Source organism: Meleagris gallopavo, chromosome 2 (genome assembly GCF_905368555.1).
Source record: "Meleagris gallopavo chromosome 2, MGAL_WU_HG_1.1, whole genome shotgun sequence".
Lineage (NCBI taxonomy): Eukaryota > Metazoa > Chordata > Aves > Galliformes > Phasianidae > Meleagris > Meleagris gallopavo.
The window spans coordinates 22161663-22185223 of record NC_139405.1 but is presented as its reverse complement, the minus strand read 5'-3'; the positions used below and the strand labels follow the sequence as shown (position 1 = coordinate 22185223).

The following is a 23561-nucleotide window of genomic DNA, read 5'->3' as shown; positions in this document are numbered from 1 at the left end:
TTTTTGAAAGTAAAACATAAGAATGGTACTGGTCAGTACTTAGTAATACTCTCTTTTCAGCATCTTCTGACTTGCTTTAATTTGTAATCATGGTGACAGTACAAAACATCAGGCTGGCTCACTGGTATTTGGTTTCCCTTTTAGAAGTATCTTCAAGGCTTATGTTTTAGATTGCTGAGTATAAAAAAAATTAAAAAAATAAAAAAAGCTCAAATAAAATGAGGATGCTTTCTAACTTCATACTTCATAGGCATTCTGTTATAGAAGAGTTATGTTTTAATCCACTTATTTGATCCCTTTTATCCTTCTTCCTCTAATAGACAGATTTCTTACAGTTATTTGTTTAGAATGTAAATTTCACTACAAGATATGTGTACTCTCAAAACTCTTATTGTTATAAGCAGTTGGCACTTTTCAGTTATGAGATTTATATATCAATTGATATTATAAAATCCTTTATTATATGGCATCATTTCTTTATGGAATGAAGGAAGTGCTGTATAACACACATTTTTATGAGATGGAAACAATTTTGTTACCTACAGTATGTAAAAACAAAAATACAAACTAGCTGATATTGTATCCTAAGATCCTTTTTCCATGTTTTCGTTAGGTGGAAAGTATTTTGTTACCTACAGCTTGTTTTAGAGTGTCTGGAAGCTTTTGGAGCCCTGTAGTGATTAGTATATATGAAATAGGTTGTTTGTGGATTTTCAGAACAGTTCTGTGTTTTTGTAAAGTTTCAGAGCACCATGCCTAATTACATACGTGAACAGAACTCTTCAGTTCTGTATTCCACGTGTCCTGGGATGTGTCTAGAGAAAGGCAATGAAACTGGTGGGGTGCCTGGAGTGCAAATCTTATTGGGGAATGGCTGACGGAGCTGGGATTGTTCAGTCTGGAGAAGAGGAGGCTCAAAGGAGACCTTATTGCACTCTACAATTTCCTGAAGAGAGATTGTGATGAGGAGGAGTTTGGCCTCTTCTTGCAGGACCCAAGGAAATGACCAAAAGTTGTACCAGAGGAGATTTAGGTTAGACATAAGGAAGAACTTTTTCTCTCAGAGAGTGGTCAGGCACTGGAATGGCCTGCCGGGGGAGGTGGTGGAGTCACAGTCCCTGGCATGTTCAAGAGGTGTCTGGATGAGGAGCTACAAGATATGCTTTAGTGCTTGTGGTAGCAGTGGGATGGTTGGACTAGATGATCTCGCAAGTCATTTCCAACCTTGTGATTCTATGATTCTGTGGTATTCCTGTAAAGAATTATTATTTTGTAGTCAGTGAAAACAGGGTTAGAAGGCATTAGGGTGTGGTTAAGGTTTGACTTTCAGGAATATCATTCCAAAATGTGTCAATTTAAAAGAGAATAAGACCATGAATAATGTAAATGTATTCAATATAAAGGAACCATAATAAAAATAATTTTTTCAGTAGTTTCTCAATATCATTAAAAGAATCTCTTCAACAGTTTTGCCAGTTCCTCCTTTAGGAGGATTTAGGAGTAGGTCATCTTGGGTTCTGTCCCACATGTGTCATGGGTGACATGAAAAGTATTGCTCTTTCAACATGATTGAAATGTATTCTCCCAATATTGTTCCTTTAGTGTCCTTACTAGGTATATTATGTGTTGTTTTCCTCTGTAGTAGTTCCAACATTAAAATGCTTTAAGCTAAAGTTTAATATTTCTAGCAACAGCTTTGCTATTTCCTTATACATATCTCAAATTATTTATAGCTAATGTTTTGTTGCTGCTGTTGAAGTTCATTAAAAACAAAACAGCAACAACAAACTTCTTGAAGAGAAATTCCAAGTTAGCCCTGCCCCTCCTACCTTTAGTTACAGGCTTTCTCTCTCTCTCTCTTTTTTTTAATTTTTATTCTTCAAAATACTGCTGAAGTTTTGGCATTTCTTTGTGTTAGAAATATTTCTGATGTTTTGAGAATTCTTGTGTAGATGATGGTTCCTTTGAAATGGGAAATTATGCCTTATACTTCATAAATAATTTTAGAAGTGTTTCTGCTTGCGTTTTTAGTTTTCTCAGTGTTAATTTTCTGTAAAACTCTTACAACTGGATTATCATTCACAACGCTAAGCCAAAGATACATTCACTTATTTAGCAAGTCCTCAATTTATATAGAATATCCTTTGAATAAAACAATCATTTGCATTTTCTTAAACGATAGATTTTGCTGCTTTTTCCTTTTCACTGCTTACAAGTTTTACTAAGAAGCCAATTACTTTTATTTCATTAACATTTTCTAATGTTTTATTTTCAAAAAGGTGGAGAACGAACTTGTGGTGTACATGAGCTAATCTGCATTAGAAAAGGTAAGCAACATTTTGTAAAATACCTTCTTAGCTTGTGAATAATATCGGTGAGTTATCAGCTCCTTAATGTTAATGCCTTAATTTTTTTTATTTTAGTGTTGTGTATTTGCATTGCAAAATCTTTTGATGCTGACAATGTAAATTTAAAAAAAAAAAACAAAACAACCACGGAATAAACTAAAATTTTGAAATTGCAAAATAGAACGTGCATTGTCACAAAAAGGAAAGTATTTCCAATATTCACTGAGTTTCATGGAAGTTGTCAACTTTGTTCAGCAGTGGTAGGAAACCACAGAATACATAAACTTTAATCTCTGCCTTTTACTGTCAGATTTTTGTAGATTGGTTTGATTTCAAGTAATGGTTGAATGTTGTGAGGATATTTTAAATAAGCCATGTAGTGGGCTGCCTGTTTCTGCCTGTATTTTCTTGAGATCATAATGACTCATTCTATGAAAACAGCTTTATCAGTTATAAAACCTGTAATTGATAGAGTATGAAATAGAACTGTGCTCAAGAGAAGGCTTTTATAGGTTTAAAGCTGAGCTAAAATGACTGAAGTTGCAGTTTGTGGTACAGTTCAGTTCAGAGAATGACTAGATACAGTTCTATATTCTGTCCCACCCTTTGCCAGCCCAACGCTTGTTTCTGCTTCCTTTGCAGTGGTGTTGCTGTTGAATCTTTGTGTTCTGATCTGAAATCTTATCTTATTTAAAAAAAAAAAAAAAGAGTTTCTTCAAGGATTAGTTCATTGAATTGACTCACCATTAGGTCAGAAGAGTGTTCCCATTGTAATTACTTAAAGGTTTTAATAAAAATATAAAAAAAAAAAAAAAAAACCAAACTCATGTACATACTATTTTCTACCCTCAAAGTTAAGTCTACCAGTTAAAGTAAAAAACAGCTTTATGGCCACAACTTGTCTTTCCAAATAATTTATTGAAGAAGTGATATAGAGTTGTATGCCATTTGATGATATTGCAATTAAAAATGCTTTTCTTCTCTTTTAAGCTCTAAGTTATTCCATTAAAAAAAAAAAATTAAAAACAACAAAACATCAGCGCCTTTATTGCCATCTCTGTCTTTCTATTGATGGATAAGTCAGTGCCCATGGTGCTCTTTATTCCTTCTATAATAGGCTCTGTTTTTCTTTCTGAATAATGAAACTCATTGAACTAGAAAGTTTAGAAAGCCTGCTGATGGAGTTGCAAAGTCCATTAATCTTGCTCATCGCTATTTGTTTCAGGGTATTGTACTGAGTTAAGAAAAATGTTTTCTGTGTACTTGGAGACAGCAGTTGCTTGTTTTTATTGCAATTGCTGGGAAGCTCAGTTGAGGGGATGGCATCTTTTTAAGGCTTTAGATATTATAAACTTTTAATAATAGTTCCCTGAAATGTATTTTAGCATTGGTGGTTATAGGTTTACCTAAGGATAAGTGTGATTTAAAGAGAAGCGTCCCTTTAGTACCATTTATACTTGTGTTATGTTGGGTTCCTTTTTTCTTTAGACCAGTTTCCATGTGTATTCTTGTAGCCTTCTGTGCCCATATGCACAGCTACCTCACTGACAAACTTCTTGTAAGATGGGAACAGGTGCATTTTTTAATCTGTCCTCTCTCTGCTTAACAAGTAGCATATAAAGCATAATGCACTTGCCATCACGCTGCATGCTTTTCAGTTGTGTAGTGTTTAGATTCCTTGCTTTTACTATATTGATTACTTTATCTAAGACTTCACATCATCTGGTATGCATTCAAGATGTTTTGCTTTGTTTTGTCTGACAAATGGCCTGGCCTAAGGATGAATTTGTGTGCCAGGCGTCCAGTATCTGGATCAGATTGTCAGGATCTGAGTGCATGCTCCAGATTCATACTAACTACTCAGAAAATGAAGGCCTTTCCAAACTGAGGACTTGTTGGAATCTGGAGCAGGTCATGTTGGGACCTTCTAGCTCTGTCCCTAATGCCTAGGATACTCATTTCAAGCTTATATAGGAAAGAGCTGAAAAGTACATATTTTGTGGCATAGAAGTCTTCCACTTTGCAATATCTTGACCATGCTGTGAAAGCCAAGGCTTCTTTGGTTCATGAGCTCACTGTTAAAGTTTGATGGACAGCTAAGTATTCAGACATGGGAAAAATCCCTGCAGTCTTGACTTGTTTGTACAAAGTCATGTCTCCACTCCCTTTTCACTGGTGCCCATGTGACTGTGGTACCAGGCGTGTACTCTCGAGCACTGTTAGCATTTATTTATTCATTTTCCTCAATACATTTGACAAAAATATTCTGCATTTGGAATTTGCTCAAATCCTCTAGTGCTTTCTGCCAGGTGGTACTACCTGACTACAGCTACCCGGTGACTATAGTTACAGTACCCAAGTAGAACCCCTGAAGGAAAGATTTGTGGTAAATAATAACCAGTGTGAGTAACCAGAGCTCAAGATACCCAGTAACTTGTGCTTCATTTGCCCTGTTTCTCATAGTCCTTCCAAATATTTTATCAAGAAGTGACTGATTTGGTAAGCAGGATATTCAATCTTATTTGTCCTGTACTGAAAAGGGAAAAGCAAGCAAACCTGTCTTCAATGAATAATGCAAAGGAAAATCATTTTCAGGTGATGTAGTGTAATTAGAATTTATACAAGGATTATAAAACTTGAAATATAGCTGTTAGTGGTGATTCATTTTTCATTCTGGTTAAGAAACTAGCCTGTTCCTGAATTGTCTTTTTTGCCAACTGATTTTTGCTAGGGAAGAAGGAACCTTGGGGTGACTGATGCTTAAATGGGGAAAGGGACCATAAACGTTACCAAGGATATGTGTAGCCTCGCTCTTTAGCTCATATTATTCGGTTAAAACTTCTTTACATGTATGTGAAGACATAACTGTAAAAATAAAGACCCAAAAAGAAACTGCTGCCTTTGAGTATATTCAGTTGTTAAAATTAAAATTATATGAATTTTCACTTTTTATTTTTTAAGAGCTTGCCTTCATTGCTTTCATTTTCTTAGATACTCCACGCTGCAGTACTGAGACTGGAAACAATGCATTGACTTCTCATTTCAAAACATCATTAAAGCTCCTTTGAAGTTAACAATTCTTCCACTGAAATAAATAAAACTTATTTCGGTTGTAGATTTATTTTTAGCTTTTAAGACTTGAAAATTTGCCAGTATTGATTGTAATGCTTACTGAATATCTGCAATTATCTGAATTCTTGTGTGAATAAGATATCAGTATGGTGCCAGTACACAACTCAGATTTGCTAACCAAAGGTGTTGTAATTGTCTTCTTTAGGACTTGCTCCCACTTCACATAACGTTGTCATGGTTTCATAGATAAACAAGATGGACTGTGTGGCAGGTCTGTTTCTAGTCTCACAAGAAGGCTTGCAGTACTTTTGCAGTGTCTTGCTTGTATGGTTTCCTTTTGCAGATTCATACATATTTGAGAAGCATGTCTAAAATATTGATGGCGGTAGGAAGACTTTTCTGGAAAACCTCAAAAACTAATTTGCATGTATTTTAAAATAAATGCTTCTTTTAAGTATGTAACCATACTACACGTGTCTTGAAAATGTGCGTATTTGGAAGCAATTATGTAACATCCAGTAGCTGCAGAATATAGAACCAGATACTTCCCAGCTAAAGGAAGTATAATGAGTTATTCAGAAATCTGGCATTACATCACTGAAATTTGTGACTTCTGTGTATAACGTTGCTTAGTGGTTGCAGTGTTTGTGTGTCTTCATATGGACACACTGTTGAATTCTGGAAGCTGAGAAATGGGAAAACATATTTTTCTGTATTATAGATTAATGTCTTGTTTACTTCTGTTTTTCGTTTAATGCCAGTTTGTACATATACTTACTTTCAAATTCTTACCTGTTTGACAGTGTGAATTCATGGTGTGTCTAAGGAAAGAGGAGCCCTTCTTATCTTAGCAGTGGACTAATTTGCTTCATTCGCCCTCTTAATTTCTGACTTGCAGAAGAGAGGAACAAGGTTTTCTGAAATATATGTTTGCTGTTTATTCTAATATGGTGAAAGGTTTGCTTTTTTTTCTGGCTGGTAACACCCAAATATTTTTAAGAGAGTCACAAGAATTGTGTAAGCTGTTCCTTTGGTTATTTACCATGGGCATGAAAGAACCTGGGGAACTTGAAAACAGCCCAGAAAAATATATATATTTTTTTTTTTGCCTGTGCAGTGCTCTGTAGCTAGGCTGCTAGTTTAGCTTGGAATTGGCTGTCGTTAGATGTACTAATGTCTTAATTGAGGCTGTTTTTCAATTTCTGTTTGTCCAGATGAGGGACTGGTGATGAGTTCTTACAATATTGACCTGTAACTGAAGGGCTCTTCAATGTATTCTAATATGTATAAAGTTCACTATATGATGTAGAAGTGACATTAAAGCAAAAAATTAACGACCACAGTATTTTTAGATCTCTTTCATCTTTCACTGTTCATTTATGTAGTTTTGAAGAAATATAAAGTGATACTTCTAACTCAGTAATGTATTTTGTTTAATTGATAGAAACGTAGATTGAGTATCTAAGGTCTGAGTTGCACAGATTTTTTTATAATTATTTTAGTAAGACCTTTTTACTTTTGCAAGATGTTCTTTCTATTGTTGTAGCAGTCTTACAAACAAAGGAAATTATTCAGCAAACTGTCTTTGTGACTAATAATGGAACAGAAGTGCTCTTTAATATGCAAAAGAAAGAAGTTACAAGGAGACTCTGTCTTTGGCTGACAATGTAAGATGTCACTTTTAATAATAATTTTGAAAAGATAAGAAGGTATGAATTTTTGTTTTGCCAGAAAAATATTCTAAGTAGAACAATGCACTCTAACTTTCTGGTCAACTATCCTCATCTGTTCACATGTATCTGAATGTTAAGTTGCCAATTGCATTTCACTGAAGTGGTAAAAATAGCATTTATTAATGAGATTCCCTTTGTAACTAGAAACATACAACGACAAAAGTTCCAAATGGAAAACACGAAGTTGACTATTTTATTTTTATTTTTTCAAATTGATATCCTTGTATTAAAAGTCTACACAACAGAGGCTACTTCTGTAACATACTCAGAAAATAGTAATTAACCTACTTGTTATTGTGTTGAGAAACATATCAAATTTCATGTGTTTCTAGCCTGAAAAAAATATCTATTTTGTTCCAGGAGTCCTAAACTTAATACACTTAAGTGATACAAGAGTAGCTGCATATTCAAAAGATGAAAGTAATGGTAGTGTACACTAGAGTAAATACTAAACCTTATTCTCTGTGGAAGGCTAACCTGGATTTCTACATTTTGGACTAGTGAAAGTGTAATATGCAAAAACTATTTTATCCAGGAGGCGACTGATGGCCACACAGGAAGCAGAGTATATTTCTGTTTCTTCTCCCATCTTTGTAGTCTTCCGTAAACCAGCGTCTACTGGGTTCTTGTAATTCAACTATCTCAGCTTCTTTTCTTCCTTAAAACACAAAACCTGCTAAGAACTTTGCTATATCCAAATTCTAAGTTCCCAGCATTTTTTTTCTAGATAGCAGTAAAAGCTACAGTGTGAACATGTTATTACTTTGCTATATGTTCTATTTAATTGCTGTGCTGTTTGGTGATTCTGGACTGTCTCACACTTCATCGTAGAGAAATTTTGGAAGTTTTTGTTTTTTAAAGACTTTTATGATGTAATTTTTTTTTTTTTTTTTTTTGCCAGTATTGGTGGGTTCCTTTCTGGTAACTTTGAGGGAGTACACCACAAGTCTGTAGACCTATGCAGCTCTTTTGGCTTTTGCACTAGATTATTTGAGAGCTCCATTAAATATCTGTAGGCACTGCTGTTCTCTCATTCACCATGTGGAGAATACAGGCATCTAACCTGCTGTGTGATTGCAACAGATCAATGGGATTTGAAGGTAATCAAGATTATTCACTATATTTTTTTTCTAGGAGCAATGTTTCTTTTCAGAGATTTCTGTTGAGGTACTACTTACAAGGCAATGGATTCTGTATTAGAGAGAAAAGACACTGAGGAACTGGTAAATCAGCAGGGATGGCAGGCTGAGTACTAGTCAGGATTTAGGAATGACAAAATTTCTGTCAAAAGCTTAAATCTGTCCTTTGGATTGTGGCTTCTGCTATTTCTAACTTTTTTCTAAGTTCAGTGGTATTTTGGAGCCCAAGGTTCTCCTTTTCATACGGTGAAATTTATCTTTAAAAGACAGTTTTAGCTTGGTGATTATACAATCAATGAATATACAGATGATATAGTATATCCAAGAATTTAGCTGATATAATTATTATACTATAGTAGGAAAGAAGGACACTCACCTTATCCTGGACACACATGGTAGACTCCAGTGGAGTAGATCTCCAGAAGAGATCCTTCCCCCAGCAGTCAGCTCTTAAATGGGTCTAGGAGAGGTGCAGCCAGGCTCCACCCCTTCCTGCAGCACAGGTGAATTGCCTTCACCTGTGCTCCCGTGGCTGACTCACTGCTCACCTCAGGTAGTTAATCAGAGGCTCAGGCCGTGATTCAGCAGCCCCATACAGTGATTTATTTAGAAGAATCAGGAAAAAAAATCCTGTAAATGACAATTTGCAAAGGCAACATGAAAGTTGCTACAAGTATTTTGTGTGGATGTGTGAGCAGTTAACTTTGAACCAAAACCTTCCTAACGTTAACTTGCAAAGTATGTTGAACAATATTTGAAGTAGATGTTTAGTCGAGTGATGTAATGAAAATTACCTGAATTATTTTTATTTTTCAAAAAAAAATATATTCTGAATTTCTTCCCATATAAAGGAAATCCTGGGATGTAGAGAATAAAACTACTGTTTTTACAGTGGTGCTTGTAATTAGATGCTAAGAAGAAGAGGGGGAAAAAGTCAGACATTATCTCTGTATCAGTGCAGACAGTATGAAGTGACATAAGCCAAATGGTGATAAAGCTGCTGTTATTCCAGATGGCTTTCCACTAGAATAAAGATGACACTTGTATTATGGCAGGGTAGCTGTTTGATACTGTAATCCTAGTAATGCTTTTCATGTAAGCAAGCACGTTTAGTTTTTACTTAATTTCTGTGTTTGACTTCTTTTTCTTTATAAATTACCCTTTAAATTGCATCTTATATCACTTCAAATAATGTCAGTTCTCTGTTTTACACAGAATTACTTTGTGAAGTATATAAGTAGAATGCTTAAAGGATATTGCTATTCCAAATAGGGAATTAAATAAGCATTCTCATCCTGATTTCATTCTGTCTTTCAAACTTCTTAAAGGTTAATGTTACCAAAAAATGTTAATAATTTTCTTATTTAGGAAGTATTCTTTCCAGTACTGCATTGAAATTCAGTTGTTTCATGTTTATCCTCACTTGGAGCTGCATAATACTGAGTAACATGCTCGGCATAGGAATTTGAAGTGTTAAAATACAGGTATCTTGTGTTGTGTGTGTGTTATAATTTGTGCCAGAGTGTGTTAACTTGCTGTATAATGAGATGGAGGAGAAAGAAATGCACAGGAAAGTATGGCCTAAGACTGGCATTATAACATATGCATTATCATAATCAGCTGACAGCCATTAGTAAATGCCTAAATTAGGAAGTCTGTACTCCAGAAGGAAGGCAAATTCAAGTTTGAATTAGAGGGAGCAGGCACAATCTTTATATAGAAGTTTAATTTTAATGTTAGCAAAATCTTGGTTTTTTTTTTTTTAAAGAAATGAACAACATCAAGAACAAACCACAACAAACACTTTGATAGATGGGATTTGGGATTTAATTGCTTGTTTTGTGTTGAGGTGTGCTCAAGTACTTTTCCTGATGCTTGTTTTGGTGAAACATGGAAGGAATCAGTAACCCTTAGAAAGGAGTTAATACAGTTGTAGTGTTTCTGATGAGAGAAGAAAGGTTAATATGACTTGACACAAAAGACATAGGAGGTGTGTTCTGACTTCTGGCAAGTTTAGTAAAATGTTTTCTGAGATCTCTGAGTCTTTTAAGGAGTTTAACAGAAGCATCAACTACTCAGTTTTTGTGGTAAAGTTGCTTCTGGATGTTTTTTTTTTTTTTTCTTTTTTCTTTTTTCTTTCTTTTTTTTTTTTTTTTGTTTCTTCTTTTAATATGGGGAAGTATTTTAATAACATCAGCTGCCACATGGAGTTTGGCCTGTTTGTAACACAGTACGTGTAGTTAAGAATTCCAGGTCTTCTAACACAACACTGTGTAAAGTATTTCTTTTTGATTGTGTTTAGCCTAGGTTAGCTAAATTCTAGTTGGTTGCTGCCTTTCTAAATAAAAAATGAGCATACTTTTTTTCATTTCAAATGCTTTTGTGCTACTATCTCAAAGGCAGTTGTATTTCTTTGCATGTTCCCCTAGTTATTTTAATTTGTGCACATGAAGGATAGTATTGCGTTTGTAAATGAATAATTAAAACATGTCTGGCTTTGTACTGCAGTAGCTAGGTGAGCAGCATGATGTGGAGTGAGAGGTCCAAAAATAACTGACTGGACAATACAGATATTAAATATAACATAAGTTAGTGCACGTAGATACGTATTAATAACACTGCATCCTTTTTAATACATCTGAGGGTTGTTATTGATGTTCTGTGATATTTATTTGAAGATGTTAATGTTTTCTGAAGAGTCTGAAACTTTTTTTTTTTTTTTAAGAAAAATCGTTAAGTAGCAGAGAGGTTATATTTTTTTATTTGAGGAAGAGATAGTAATTCAATAATTAGGATGAAGAGATGGTAAGTTTCCGTTTTCTAATAATTTTCATTCTAGTGATAATAACAAAAGTAAATTAAAGTTAATTTAATACTTCTGTAATGAGTATAACTTATGTCATTTCCATAGGCAGCAATTCAATTAATCCTAATAGCTTTGCAGTATGGCATTTGTTCCTTTCACATTTGTAAAGCTCTATTATGTTGTTAGAAATTTAAACATTCGTTGCTGTTTTTCCTTAAGAGTTGAGGATATTTATGAAGTCCAAAAAATAGGATGTTTTTGAAATTTGAATGTGAAAGATGACTACTGAAGAATTGCCCTTCTGCTGCTTTGTGGTTCTACAGAAACTGCGGGGAATCTCAGAGAATTTTAAAAATGCTTTTCAATGTACAATCATTGCCCAAACCAATTTTGAATTGATCACAACTTGTTTTGAATTAGAGTAATTGCTGTGATGTGTGTGGCATGGATGGATTTTGCATGGAAGCATACTTTTTTTTTCTTCTATTTACATAGTGTAACTGGTTGAAATGTAACATCAACTGTGAGAAATTAATTGAAGGGTTAGAGTGATATATATATAAAACATTTGTTCACAGATAGGAATCTGTATGCATTTATATGTGGAAAATTGAAGTACAATTTTTTTTTTTTTTTCTGGCAATATAATGGTAATTTTATAGGTTATAGTAAACTTGATGATATATTTAATCTGTGAACAAGCATTTTAAAGATTCTTTAAGTGGAATCAAATTGAATTTGCAACATAATTTTTAAGTCTTGTATTCACGCTGATTTACATACACTGTTAGTGAGGCTGCAGCTAAAGTTACATCCTTTCCCTTTTACAAAGTATCAGCCACTGTTTTGTTTCACTCCAGAAAGATGTCATCAGATATTGTGTTTCCATAGAGAGCTAAACAGTTTGTGTACAGACTGTCTTCTAACTAATTTGTATCTAGGAAGTACTCAAGAAAAATTAAAAAGCATTGTGTTTTAAAGCTACTTTTCTCATAAGGTAACAGTTAATCTAATTAAAGAGAACAGTCTTTGCCCTTTATTTCAGTTATGTCATATACATTTTGAATGTTAGTAGTATTTATTAATGACCAATTCTGTGGAATATAAAAAGTTTTGCAAATTACACTTATAATAGGCTGTTTTTTTGTTTGTTTGTTTGTTTGTTTTTTAATGTGTCCTTCTCTGTTTCTTTTAGTATCTCCTGAAGCAATTGGATTCCTGTCTGCTGTTGGGGTATTCATTATCCTCATGTTGCTACTTTTCCTATATATTAATAAGAAGATGTGTTTTGAAAATGTTGGTGGTTTCCCTGATCTTGATTCAGGATACCCTACCAGAAAGAATTCACAAGATAAGATTTGTAAGTATCTGAAATAGAATGTATTGGGCATAAAGTTATTATAAGAGCCTGAGAAAATTTTTGTGGAAATACACAAGTAATCACTTGATTGAAGTGATGAAATAATGTGGTGTTGACTTTTCCCTGTGATTTTGCACTACGTAGAAGGGAGGAAACCTTTGTATTTACAAACTGCAGAAAATCAACAGCTTTATAACTAGAGAGTTTACATTTACTTATGGGAAGATATTTCTTTTGTGCTGTGTGAGTACTCTTGAATGCATTTTTCATCCTGTAATTGTATACAATTAAATCTGAAGTAAATTTGTGACTGGAACTTTTTTTTTTTTCCACTAAGCTTTTTTAAATCCTTCACTGACTTTTTGGGTAAGGTGTTTACTCATCTGGAAAATAATTTTAAAGATGTAAAACATCAGAAAATAAATCAATCAAGCTAATGAGTTTTTTCTATACTTTTAAAATATTGTTCTTGAAAATAGTATTGATAAATGAGAGAAGAACAGACCTCCTAAAATATATTGGGGGTTAGTAAAATAGCCCCATCTGTACTTTTGGGCTGCAGATATTGAATTGGCATTGTTAGCTGTCTTGAGTGGAAGATACAGGCACTAGAGAAGAGAATGGGAAATTTGAGGCTTTTTTGTCTTCTGCCTTTTTGAAAGGCACAGCTGAATTTTCAAGATTTGGGTTTTTTTTGTTTGTTTGTTTCTTTTGTTTTTTTTAGACAGAAGTAGTTATTGCCCCTGAAAGTCAAATATTCCTTCTTAAATTTCTTTTTGCTGCTGAACAAGTCTTCATGATTTGGTATATGTTATGTAAAACACAGCAACAATTTTTGGGGTCAGAAAGTCTCCGTGATGTGAGCTTTTATGCAAATAGTGTGTTAAAGGGTTATTGTACTGTGAAAAGTGTATTGTTCTTGAAAGGGCATCATTTAAATGTCTCACAACTTCTTCTTTGCAGGTTAGAATAAAAATACATGTTCCTTCCTCACACAGTTGTCTTACTTTTGAGAATAATGGATTTTATTATGGCTAGTTGATGCTGCAGATGATGAAAGACTGTCATTTTGCTGGTTGATTATGGATTAATTTCAAGATATTTATTTATGATGCTTTCTTATTATTTTCAATGCATATTGAATGGAAAACACAAAGCAGCAGCCTCCCCTGGTAAACATAGTAAGTTTGAGGTAGCAAAAGCAAATAGCTATGAAATAGAACTTGAAGAAATGGAGTTGATCTGTTTATGAAACAGAAGATCTTTCTGTACAATTTTTTTTCTTTTTTTTCTGCTGAGTAGATTGGAAAAAATGGCATTTTTCAGAAACTTCCACCAAAATCTGAGCCTTCCTTCTGTGTCTTCTCTGGTGGACACTCTTAGCAGTGCTGTAGATGATCTCACCAGTGTTGTTGGAGAAGTTGGCTATAGTGTAGCTGATTCAGTAACAGAACAGGTAACAAACATGATAAATGGCCTTCGTGCAGAAGATGAGAGCTCCAAAATGCAGAATGATAAACCAGCACAAGATAGAGAAGAAAATGCACCATGGTTAACTGAGCCTAAGGAAATTAATGTTAAAGCCAAGAGGGATATTGCAGAACAGAAGGAGATTCAGTATTCCAATTCCTTAGAAGACAGAAATCAAGATGGAGTATTCAACCATGCTGTGGGTGAAAACCAGTACCAATTAAAAGGCAAAGATACTAATGATTGCTTAGAAGATACAGAAGTACCTTGGAATTTTAAGAATGTAGGAAGACCTCTTAAAAATGAAGTAGTAGGAGGAAATGACTATTTTGAAAATGATAAGTTACTGAAGGATAGTAGCCTGAAAAGTAATAAATTTACAATGCAGGAGTCTATTGAGAATCAAGATAGTTGCCTACATACAATACCTGATAATTCTAAGAATCACTGGCATAACAAAATCAAGCCGTGTTCTCATGGAATTGATTGTAATGACTCTGAAGAAGTGCATGGTATGAATGTTCCTCGAAATTTAGAAACAAAATTTGTTGAAGTACAGAAGCAAAAATTATCAGACTCCAGTTTGAAGATACACAATAATCACCCCAGTTGCATTAATGAAATCAAAGAGAAGTCTGAAGCCTTTTTTGACAGAAAAGAAAAATCTGAAGGTGATGCATCACCTACTGTTGCAAAAGTAGGTAACAAGAATTACTCAAAGAAATCAGAAAAGAAATCAAGAGGGCTGTGTAATAAGAAGACAGCAGGAAAAGGTGAGAAGTCTGTCAGAAAACTGCATTCTTCAGCCTTTCCTGAAACTTATGGTACTTCCTTCTTTTTTCACCTAACTTACACACTTCACTTTAATAATGATATTTCTCATGGATGAAAGTAGGTCGGTTTTGTCAAGGCTTTATTCTCTAATTATATTGATATCTCTTGGAAGTTAATTACTCTTCAAGTATTAGTCAAAGGAACTGATTAAGAAATGTCTTTCCTATATTCTAACTTTTTCTATATACAGTTTGTCTTGCCTTTTCTGTTTTCTTGTGCGAGTTCTGGTGAAAACTAGGGATTAATTAATACTGGAAATTAAGACCTGTTCTGTTGCACAATTTGTTTTGCATATTTTAAAAACATTGCATGAAATGTGAAAAGATGACAGAGGGGAAAAATTGAACTTCTGTTACGTTGGCATTATACTGGATCTTCAGAATGTATTTCCAGCAAATGTAACATAATTTTGAGACAGAATGAATGACAAGTGGTAATTAAGTGATTTTAAGTGTAGAAGGATCTCAGCAAGGCTTGTCTTAAAGAAAGTTATAGTCTTACAGAGAAAACCTATATATTGTTGATATGGATGCCATGTGTGCTGTCTTCAACATCTAATTTTAAACAATATGATGAAAGGGTTGTGATGAAAGCTCATGAGCAAGAAGTGAAATCTTACGTTTTTACAAAACTCTTACAGGCTGTGCAATGAAATTTTAGAATGGAATGTAAAATGTCTGGAGATGTTGTTTTAGTGAAGAAATGAATAATCTGATCAAGAAAGTTTTTTTTTTTTTCCAGTGTATGTTTGTTTCTTTGTCTGAAAACTTCAGCAATTAATTTTTTGTTTGCTTGATTTAGTAGGTGATTAGTGTATTTGTATGATAAACTGTGATGTTATCTGTTGATATCTCATGAAACAATGTTTGTGAGGTAGCATGTTCTCTATTGAAAGTTGCTTTTGCTGTAAATAAATAGGTGTCAATAGTTTAATAATGGTATATGTACTGTTAGCCAAATGAATGAAAGTCTTTAATAAGAATATGCAGTCTATTTAGGCATGTTTCCAACTAAGATATAAAAATTGTAAGACAAGTGGCAAGGAGAGACGTAAAACCTGAAGGATTTTTTATTTTCATGTTGCAGTAAGCTTTTTTTTTTTTTTTTGAAGAAACTGAAACAGATTTGCATTGTTTATTTAAAAAATGTTTCCATGAATAGCTTGTGTTTTAACTCTAAGTGGGTTCTTAAGTCTTCTGAAGAAGTCTTTTTTTCACGTCCTGTATTAGCAGTATACATCCTCTCTTTTTTGTTCTTTTATGCTGCCAACTGGAGGAAGTTTCTGTTATCACTGATAACTTCTGGATGTTTATATGCTATGATGTAGTTTTAGTGGTGTACCTTTCAGCTCTTGTTTTGAATATGCCACTAACATCTTTTGAACTGTTCAATTTTTGGTACTTTATTTTGACTAATGAACCTATTTTCATATTTGCAAATACGATAAATGATGTACCTGATACTGATGTCTGGCATTATGTCTGAGTCTTGGCATGCCCTGCTTTACTTGCAGCAATGGAGAACCTGATGACAGTCATATGAGATACAAGATTTTACTCTTTGCGGCTCTGAAGAAGGTGCTTTCTTCTGAGCAAACTGGTAGTGGATCTGTCAGCTGGAATATATCCTGCTTGGCGTGTTATTCTCAACAAGTGAACAGTGGAATGGAACTTGCTTATAGAGCTATCTGTACAGTGGGAATCACTGTACCTGTCAGACTTGAATTGAAATTGATAGCCTAAAGTCTTTTAAGGCATCAGTTTTCCTACAAATACTGAATTAGTATATATACATTGTATATGAAGTTGGTGGCACCATCTGCAGTTAAGGTTTCCTGACATTTTCCATTTCATGACATTACTTCCAGTTGCTTGTAATTATGTTCGAGATCTGAGAGATTTGGGGTGAAATTTGGCATGCTTTCTCTGAGATGAAGCTGTTGGCTTTTTCTGTGTGTGTGTACGTATTTGTGTAGTTTTTTGTTGTTGTTTTCTAATTTTGCTTCTTTTTTTTTTTTTTTTTTTTTTTTTTTTTTTTTTTTTTTTTTTTTAAAGCCAGTATGGAAAAATAGCTTTGGCACTCTTGTATACTGCATGACTTGAAATGTGGGAATTTACTTTTCCCATAGTAAAGGCTTATCTTTGGGAAGTGATCTTGTTCATCTATTCATACAAGCTTTGATAAAAGTGGGAAGAAAGGACCTCTGTGGTAGGAAAGAAGTGTAAAAAGCTTGGCTGTAAAAGAGGAGTAGATGGCTAGTGCAGGTTGAATTAGTCAGATTTCAAGTGCCTGAGTTCTGAATAAGCTGAATCTCTTTGGTTCAAATGCACAGAAAGAGGGAGTGAGACTGGCTGGTGGTGAAGACAGAAACTAATGGGAGCTGAAATGGGGCTGGACAGGGCTAGGAGGGGGGCATAATAGGAGGAAGGGGAGTAGAGGCTCATCTTAGTAGGATCACATATTAAACAATATCCCCTTGAACAACAGCATTGTGGGCATCCTGGAGTTCTGTTTTCAGTACGTAATGAAAATCCTTTGACAAATCTTATACTGTAGACTTTCTCACATAGAGTAGTGGTAATGCTGAACATTACTGAGTTTGTGTGCACTTTTAATGCCTGTTAGAATTTGAGATCTACAGAACTAAGGATAGCATGTCAAATTTGTACGGAACCCATTTGAAATTTGGAAAAGGGAAGAGGAGTCTTTCCTTTACCAAAGTAAAATACAACCAAATTTTCTAATTGTGATGGAATCTATGCTTGAGAGATGTAGCTGGATAAAGTTGGCCACTGACATGGGCAGTGCAGTGAAACTGGAATAAGAAAATTAACTAGGTAATTTCCTCTGAGCACCTTTAGCTGTTGCACAGTGTTTTAGAATCTGCTTTAATTTCAGTTATTGAGCAAGGGGCTGTAGTTAAATAAAATTGTGCATGCGAACACCTGTTACTGACATTTTGCCATTTGTTGTCATGAGTTTCAGCATTACTAACATAAATATCCTAAAATGGCTTTGTTGTAGGCTTTTCTTTATAAATCATTTTCATTTCTACTTCATACTGCATTCTCACAGAAAAACTCAATTGGGGATGGTGCATCAAAATTTGCCTTTTTTTGATATGTTAGGTATCCAAATGTGATAGTGAAGAAACGTTGAATTTACCTACCTCATATAAAACACTTTGAGAATTTTCTACCTTAATGAAGAGTTTGAATAACTTCAGTGTGTACTGCCTTACAAAGATGGATCAGTTTTCTATTGAATAAATTTTCAGATCTTTTGGAAGCTTAAAGATCTTTCAGTTTTTGTACAAAAAACCCACAACCCCCCTTAAATTACAAAATCACATAATACCTCAAATTACAGCAAGATGATATTTTTTAAAATATTACAAAAATTTTAATTGAAGTTTCTTAAATATCTTCAGTGATAACCACTTATGGTTATTTTCTTGTATTCTGTTTTGAGCCGTAGTAGATTTGCTGTATTTTATTTAAACAGACAACTCTTATATGAGTAAAGATCAGCATGGTTCATCATCTGAGAGTGAAGATGAAGCACTGGGTAAATATCATGAGGCCTTGTCTAGAACCCAGAGTTCCAGGCTGCCAGTGGTGGATGGCAGACAGCAAAAAAACTATGTATGGGAAACCAGGCAAAAGTATAGCCCCCTGTCTGCAGAATATGATGGATACAGTAGTGAAGCCTCAATAGATGAAGGTAAGATTGATTTAAAGCATTCATTTTATTCCAGATTTCAGAATTATGTTGTTAAGTTGTAGACAGAAAAAACTTGATTTGCAATAATCAATCTCAGTAAGAAACATCCAGGTATCTTTTGTATTTATGCATGCTCCAAAAAAAAAAAAATTAGCACAGAATTGTTTGCATATTCTTCCAGAAATACTGCAAAGGATATAATAAATAAAATTTTATAAAATTTTATTATTAGTCATTATATACTCTGAGGGATTTACTTTAAATTGTTTGTGTTTGGAAGGAAATGTGGTACTCTTGATGGATTCAGCGATATTATCAATACCTGATATGCCTTTCTTGATAAGCTGTCATAACAGCAAGTAAACTGAGTTGGTTATTGGTTCTGGTACACACGCATATTTCACTGTCAAGTAGTGGAATGTTCTTCATCTTTTCTATTGAAATCACAGAAAGAAATGATTAGATTAATCTGAATTTTCTATTGAGGTAATAGCTGAATGTAAACAAAGGAATTTTTTCTTTTGTGTTATGTATCTCAAGATTTTAACTAATAGTGACTGCAACTGCCTGATACAGAGGTTGAAAAATCTGCTATCAATATTTAATCAATATGCTTTTTGTGCTTGAAAGTAGCTGCATGGGAGAACTGTATCTGTAGTCATTTTCTAATGTGTAAAGTGAGCTTAGTTAAAGGTGTTCATAAGTCAGGCTATAATATAGGTACTGTATTATGGTAAGATAAGTGCTGGACTCCTTTTAATATGTTGAAGTGAAGCGTTTTTTAGAGAGTAGTATTTTCTAGTAAAAAATGGACACCCCTGTAATAAAAAAGTCTACATTTAAACATTGTATCCAGTCCAGGAGAACTTGAAAAAAGATAGTCTTATTATTATATGTTGTAATTAAATTATATAAAAGTTTGCTTGTCACTAAAATTTGAAATTAGCACATGCTCACTCATGATTCCTGTGGTTAAGACACAAAGGATGTGGCATTCCTAGCCAAATAAGTTGCAGAATATGAAAATTATTTTCTGATTATGAAGATTTTCAGTTTTTTTCTTTGCTATTAACTTGTAGGAAGGCAGGAGACAGCATTCCAGCAATCAGGGAAGGAGATGCAGATGAGAGATCAGGTTGTGGGGATGCAGATGAGAGATCAGGTTGTGGGGGCAACAAGCACGAGGGGATAGTAGAAGTATTTTGTTTTCTGGGTGGGGGTTGTTTTCCTATTTGTGTTTTTTAATGCCTGCTGATATCTAGTATCTTTCATATTTGCCTGAACGGTACTGCCAATAATTTTCTTATATGGCTGATGTCATTGTTGGTATAGAATGGTGATCAGCAGGAGATGGAAAATTCAGTTCTATTTATTAGATTCTGTAAGAACACTTGGATATCCAGAGTGAGGTATTTATCAGTTTTCAGACTGTTGAGGTCACTTGTTGAAATATTCATGTTTAAAGGAAGATGTGGCATTCCTCTTTGTATTTCACAGCTGAACAAATACTGATCATAGTTCATCATCTCAGTGCAATGCTCTCATTCATCTGAGCTTTTCAGTTTGGCCCTGTTAAAGTTAAGCTCCAGTAGCATTGTCCTAGCATGTATCTACTTTTGTTGTGATGTTTAATAGTTGTCTTTTTGTCATCCTCCCACATAGTCAAAATTCGCACTCAGTGATTTTATCATCTTCTGGGGATTAAAAATTCCAGGCTGGAAATCTTTATTATAGTTAGACTGTAAGACAGAAGAACCCTGTTAGCAGCAGGAAACTAAGAATTGTTTCACTCCTCCTTTTTTTTTTTTTTCCCTCTTTTTTTTCTTTTTTTTTCTCCCTTCTCTTGCCAAATATATCTTTTACCAGATATCCCTCTCAACACTGTTTCCATTCAGGAAGCTTGCTAGATGCAAAATTCATTTATATATATGTACACGCACACTTGCTCTAAAATTAGCATGTAAATTGAATTTATTATAATGAAAGAATGGGGAGGGTTTGGGGAGGCAGAAAGAGGGAAGCGAAAGCTATCATAACTTACCCTCTAACTTAGAAAACTGTACATTTTTAACAGCATACTTGCAAATAGCTTTAGTACTGTCTGTATTTTACTTTTGCTACTTCTTGATGGCATTTGTTCTCTTCCAACATCAGCAGTGTTATCTGATAGCCTGCAATCATTCTGCACTTGCAAAAATCCGTGTAAAATTGCTTTCAAAATGCTCTCAAGTGAGACTGATGATTTTGAATCATTTTTTGAAATCATTTCATCTCAACAAAAGATGTTTGGTAGTATTTAAAAAATAATAATGTCGTGTGATATCGGGCTTGGCAACAAGTGAACCAAATATTTTTCATTTTTCTGTGACCTGAAGGTGGCACACTGGAGTAATTAGTGTTTGTTTGTTTGTTTTGGTTTTTTTTTTTTTGTTGTTCTTTGTGTCACACATCAAGAATCATTGCACAATTATAAAATGTAAACACAGCTAGACTAAAGTAGGCCTTGTTGCCACAGTGTAGCCAGAGTAGGCCTTCTTGTGTCAAGCACATAATGGAGGAAAAGCTGCCCAGCCAAGGACTTTGATAAAAAGAAAGCATGCAGTCGAAAAAGAAGAATGAACTGACCAACACTACCAAGGAGTTCATGTGTATTCACAGAAACACTTTACTTAACAGATGAGGTTAAAAATCTCTTGTTGCAAGTGGAGAGTTTTCCCATTTTCAGTGTTTTCATGTAATTTTTAAAAATTCAAAGTTTTATTGTTTCTTAAGGTTGTGGCTTAAATCTATGAGACTTGATGCCATAGGAAACTTGAAATTTTTCATTAAATTATTTTATTTTTATAAGAAGTTTAAAGACAAATGATAGAACTATTTCTTTATTTGTAATTACAAGAAAAGCGAAGTTTTCTTATGTACTTTATTTAACATGAGAAACAACAGCCAATATACATGGTGTCTGCATTCTTCTGTTTCGTCATATGTGCTTAATCATTTCTATTTCTGAGACTCAAACATTTAAGCTGCACTGCCAACCAAAGGCACCAATCATTCTGTATGCTGACCAGGACTTGACAGTAATGCAGTACAGTGATGAGAGAATTTTTTTCTCCTTGCTGTTTTCTTCCTTCTCATCAATTCTCGTGGAATTAAAAATTCTACTAGAGAAAGTAATATGAGTGGTTAAAACAGGTTATTTCATTTTCAGAAAGTTCTGTATTATTTTATCTTCAGTAGTTTATCACAGCTGTATTTAGCAGTAGTGTGCTGTGTGTTTACAAAGGAGTCAATAGATGATTTTTTCTAATTTTGCAGTTTATTGTGCATGGTAATTTCCACTTTGTAAGCCTGATTTTTTTTTTTTTTTTAGACATGTCTAAACTTAACAATGCACACACAATATTTTACAATGAGACAAAAATATAATCTTGTCTTTCTTAATACACCATGTATTAAGAACTTTCCTCACCTTGCTCAAAGCATTTCTAATGTATACCACCATGTCCAATCAAATTATTTTAAAATTCACTCACTATCTGTTACTTGATTACATGCATTTTCTGTTCATGTATCTCTAAAAATATCTTATTCTTAAGTCTGAAAATGTGTAGCATGCTTTCACATCATTCTTTTGTCCTCTAGATGGCCGTATTAATCTTCCTTTTCAACTTATTTATTTCAAACTGGCGTAGCATTTTTTTAAATCTTTTACTCATTAAAGTAGGAAAGCAAGATAACTTGAGGGATTTTTTGTTGTTGTTCTAGGAGTGCTGTAGGTTGTTTTAAAATTTCTCAGGTACCTGCTTATGTCCAATTTCTGAACCACTTTATATATTTGTATATAGTGGATTTGATTCATTTAGATTCTGATGAGTTTTAATATCTCTTCTAAGTGGACAAAAAAAAAAAGTACCCAGATGCAAGCATTTCTGCAGATTTTAAGCTATTCAAAATGTTTGTTTCTTGCTCCTCATTGGCAAACTTACTTCTAGAGTATCTTGAAGAGAAAATCTGATTCATTAGAAAATAAAGATGTTGACAAATAAAAATGGCACAGAATGACAAAATAATGGTACACATAGAAAAAGAAAATGATTTAGAAGATATTTTTGCAAGAATCAGGCACAACCTAACTCTGAACTGTTATTCACAGTAAAGAGAGAAACATTTATAGCTATTATATTTCTTTATTTATATGTGGACTTATCCAGTCTTGGTGCTTAGGCACAGAATTCTAGGGTTAGCTGAAGGTCAAAAATCTTATTCTTTTCAGTAATATTCTTTGTGTTCTTCATCTTATCCAATAAATTATAGATATTGAAGTGATGTTTTTCCTCTTACATCCTGTTTATCCTAACCTTTCAAATGTTATTATCATGTTGAATATAGTGTAGGATTAATGTAGACTGTGATACTACACATCTCCTTGAAACAACAAAAATAGGAGGGGAGAAAGGTGCCAAAATAACTGTAATTTATTTCTGTTAGCTAGAAGATTATTACAAAATGGTTGTCTAAATAAGGAAGTGCATTTGTTTACAAACTTTTCATTTGAAGCATTAGTTTTCGGGGTTTTTGTTTGTTTGTTTGTTTTGCAGTTTGGCAACTTTAGTCTCTATACTGATATGATCTTAAATGGACCCTGCTTTCCAAATAATTTCAATTTCCAAAACATTTTATAGTGTGATATTAAATGAGCCTCTTTGTCTCCAAAGTAGTGGCTACTTCTTGAATTTAACAAATCAGGCTTTATATGAGCAAATTGTTGTGTCTTTTTTATTTCTACAGCTTAATAGGCAAGTACAATATATTTTCTTTAAGGAAATAGTCTCTTAAATTCCTTACAATTGAAGCTTTTAGGGGTGAAAGTGTTAGGGTAAATGTATTGAAATTAGAGTTTTGCGGGCAGATGTCAAATCTGAAAGCATGTCCTGCTCTTTGCGTGCAAAGTACTGAATGTCAGCAAGCAAGTCAAGGAAATTGATCCCAGTTCTGGAATAGAATAACTGACATTGTAATGGAAAAAATACAAAACTTGCTTCGCAAACTTAAATGTATTTTACTTAGTTCTGTATT

General features: G+C 33.8%; 1 protein-coding gene across 4 annotated transcripts in view; it reads left to right on the top strand.

The window, feature by feature from the left end:
* SYT14 (synaptotagmin 14) overlaps positions 1–23561 on the top strand; it is an 83392-nt gene that overhangs the window by 9841 nt on the left and 49990 nt on the right. For 2 of the 4 annotated variants that reach the window (XM_031552368.2, XM_019612698.3), the window contains exons 1-3: positions 12329–12458; positions 13422–14701; positions 18267–18485. In XM_031552368.2, coding sequence (XP_031408228.2) covers positions 13771–14701; positions 18267–18485 — 1150 coding nt within the window. In that variant the 5' untranslated portion in view covers positions 12329–12458; positions 13422–13770. Of the gene's footprint in view, positions 1–2279; positions 2328–12293; positions 12459–13421; positions 14702–18266; positions 18486–23561 lie in introns of those variants that run through there. The other 2 variants (XM_085219313.1, XM_031552369.2) reach the window with 2 other exon arrangements.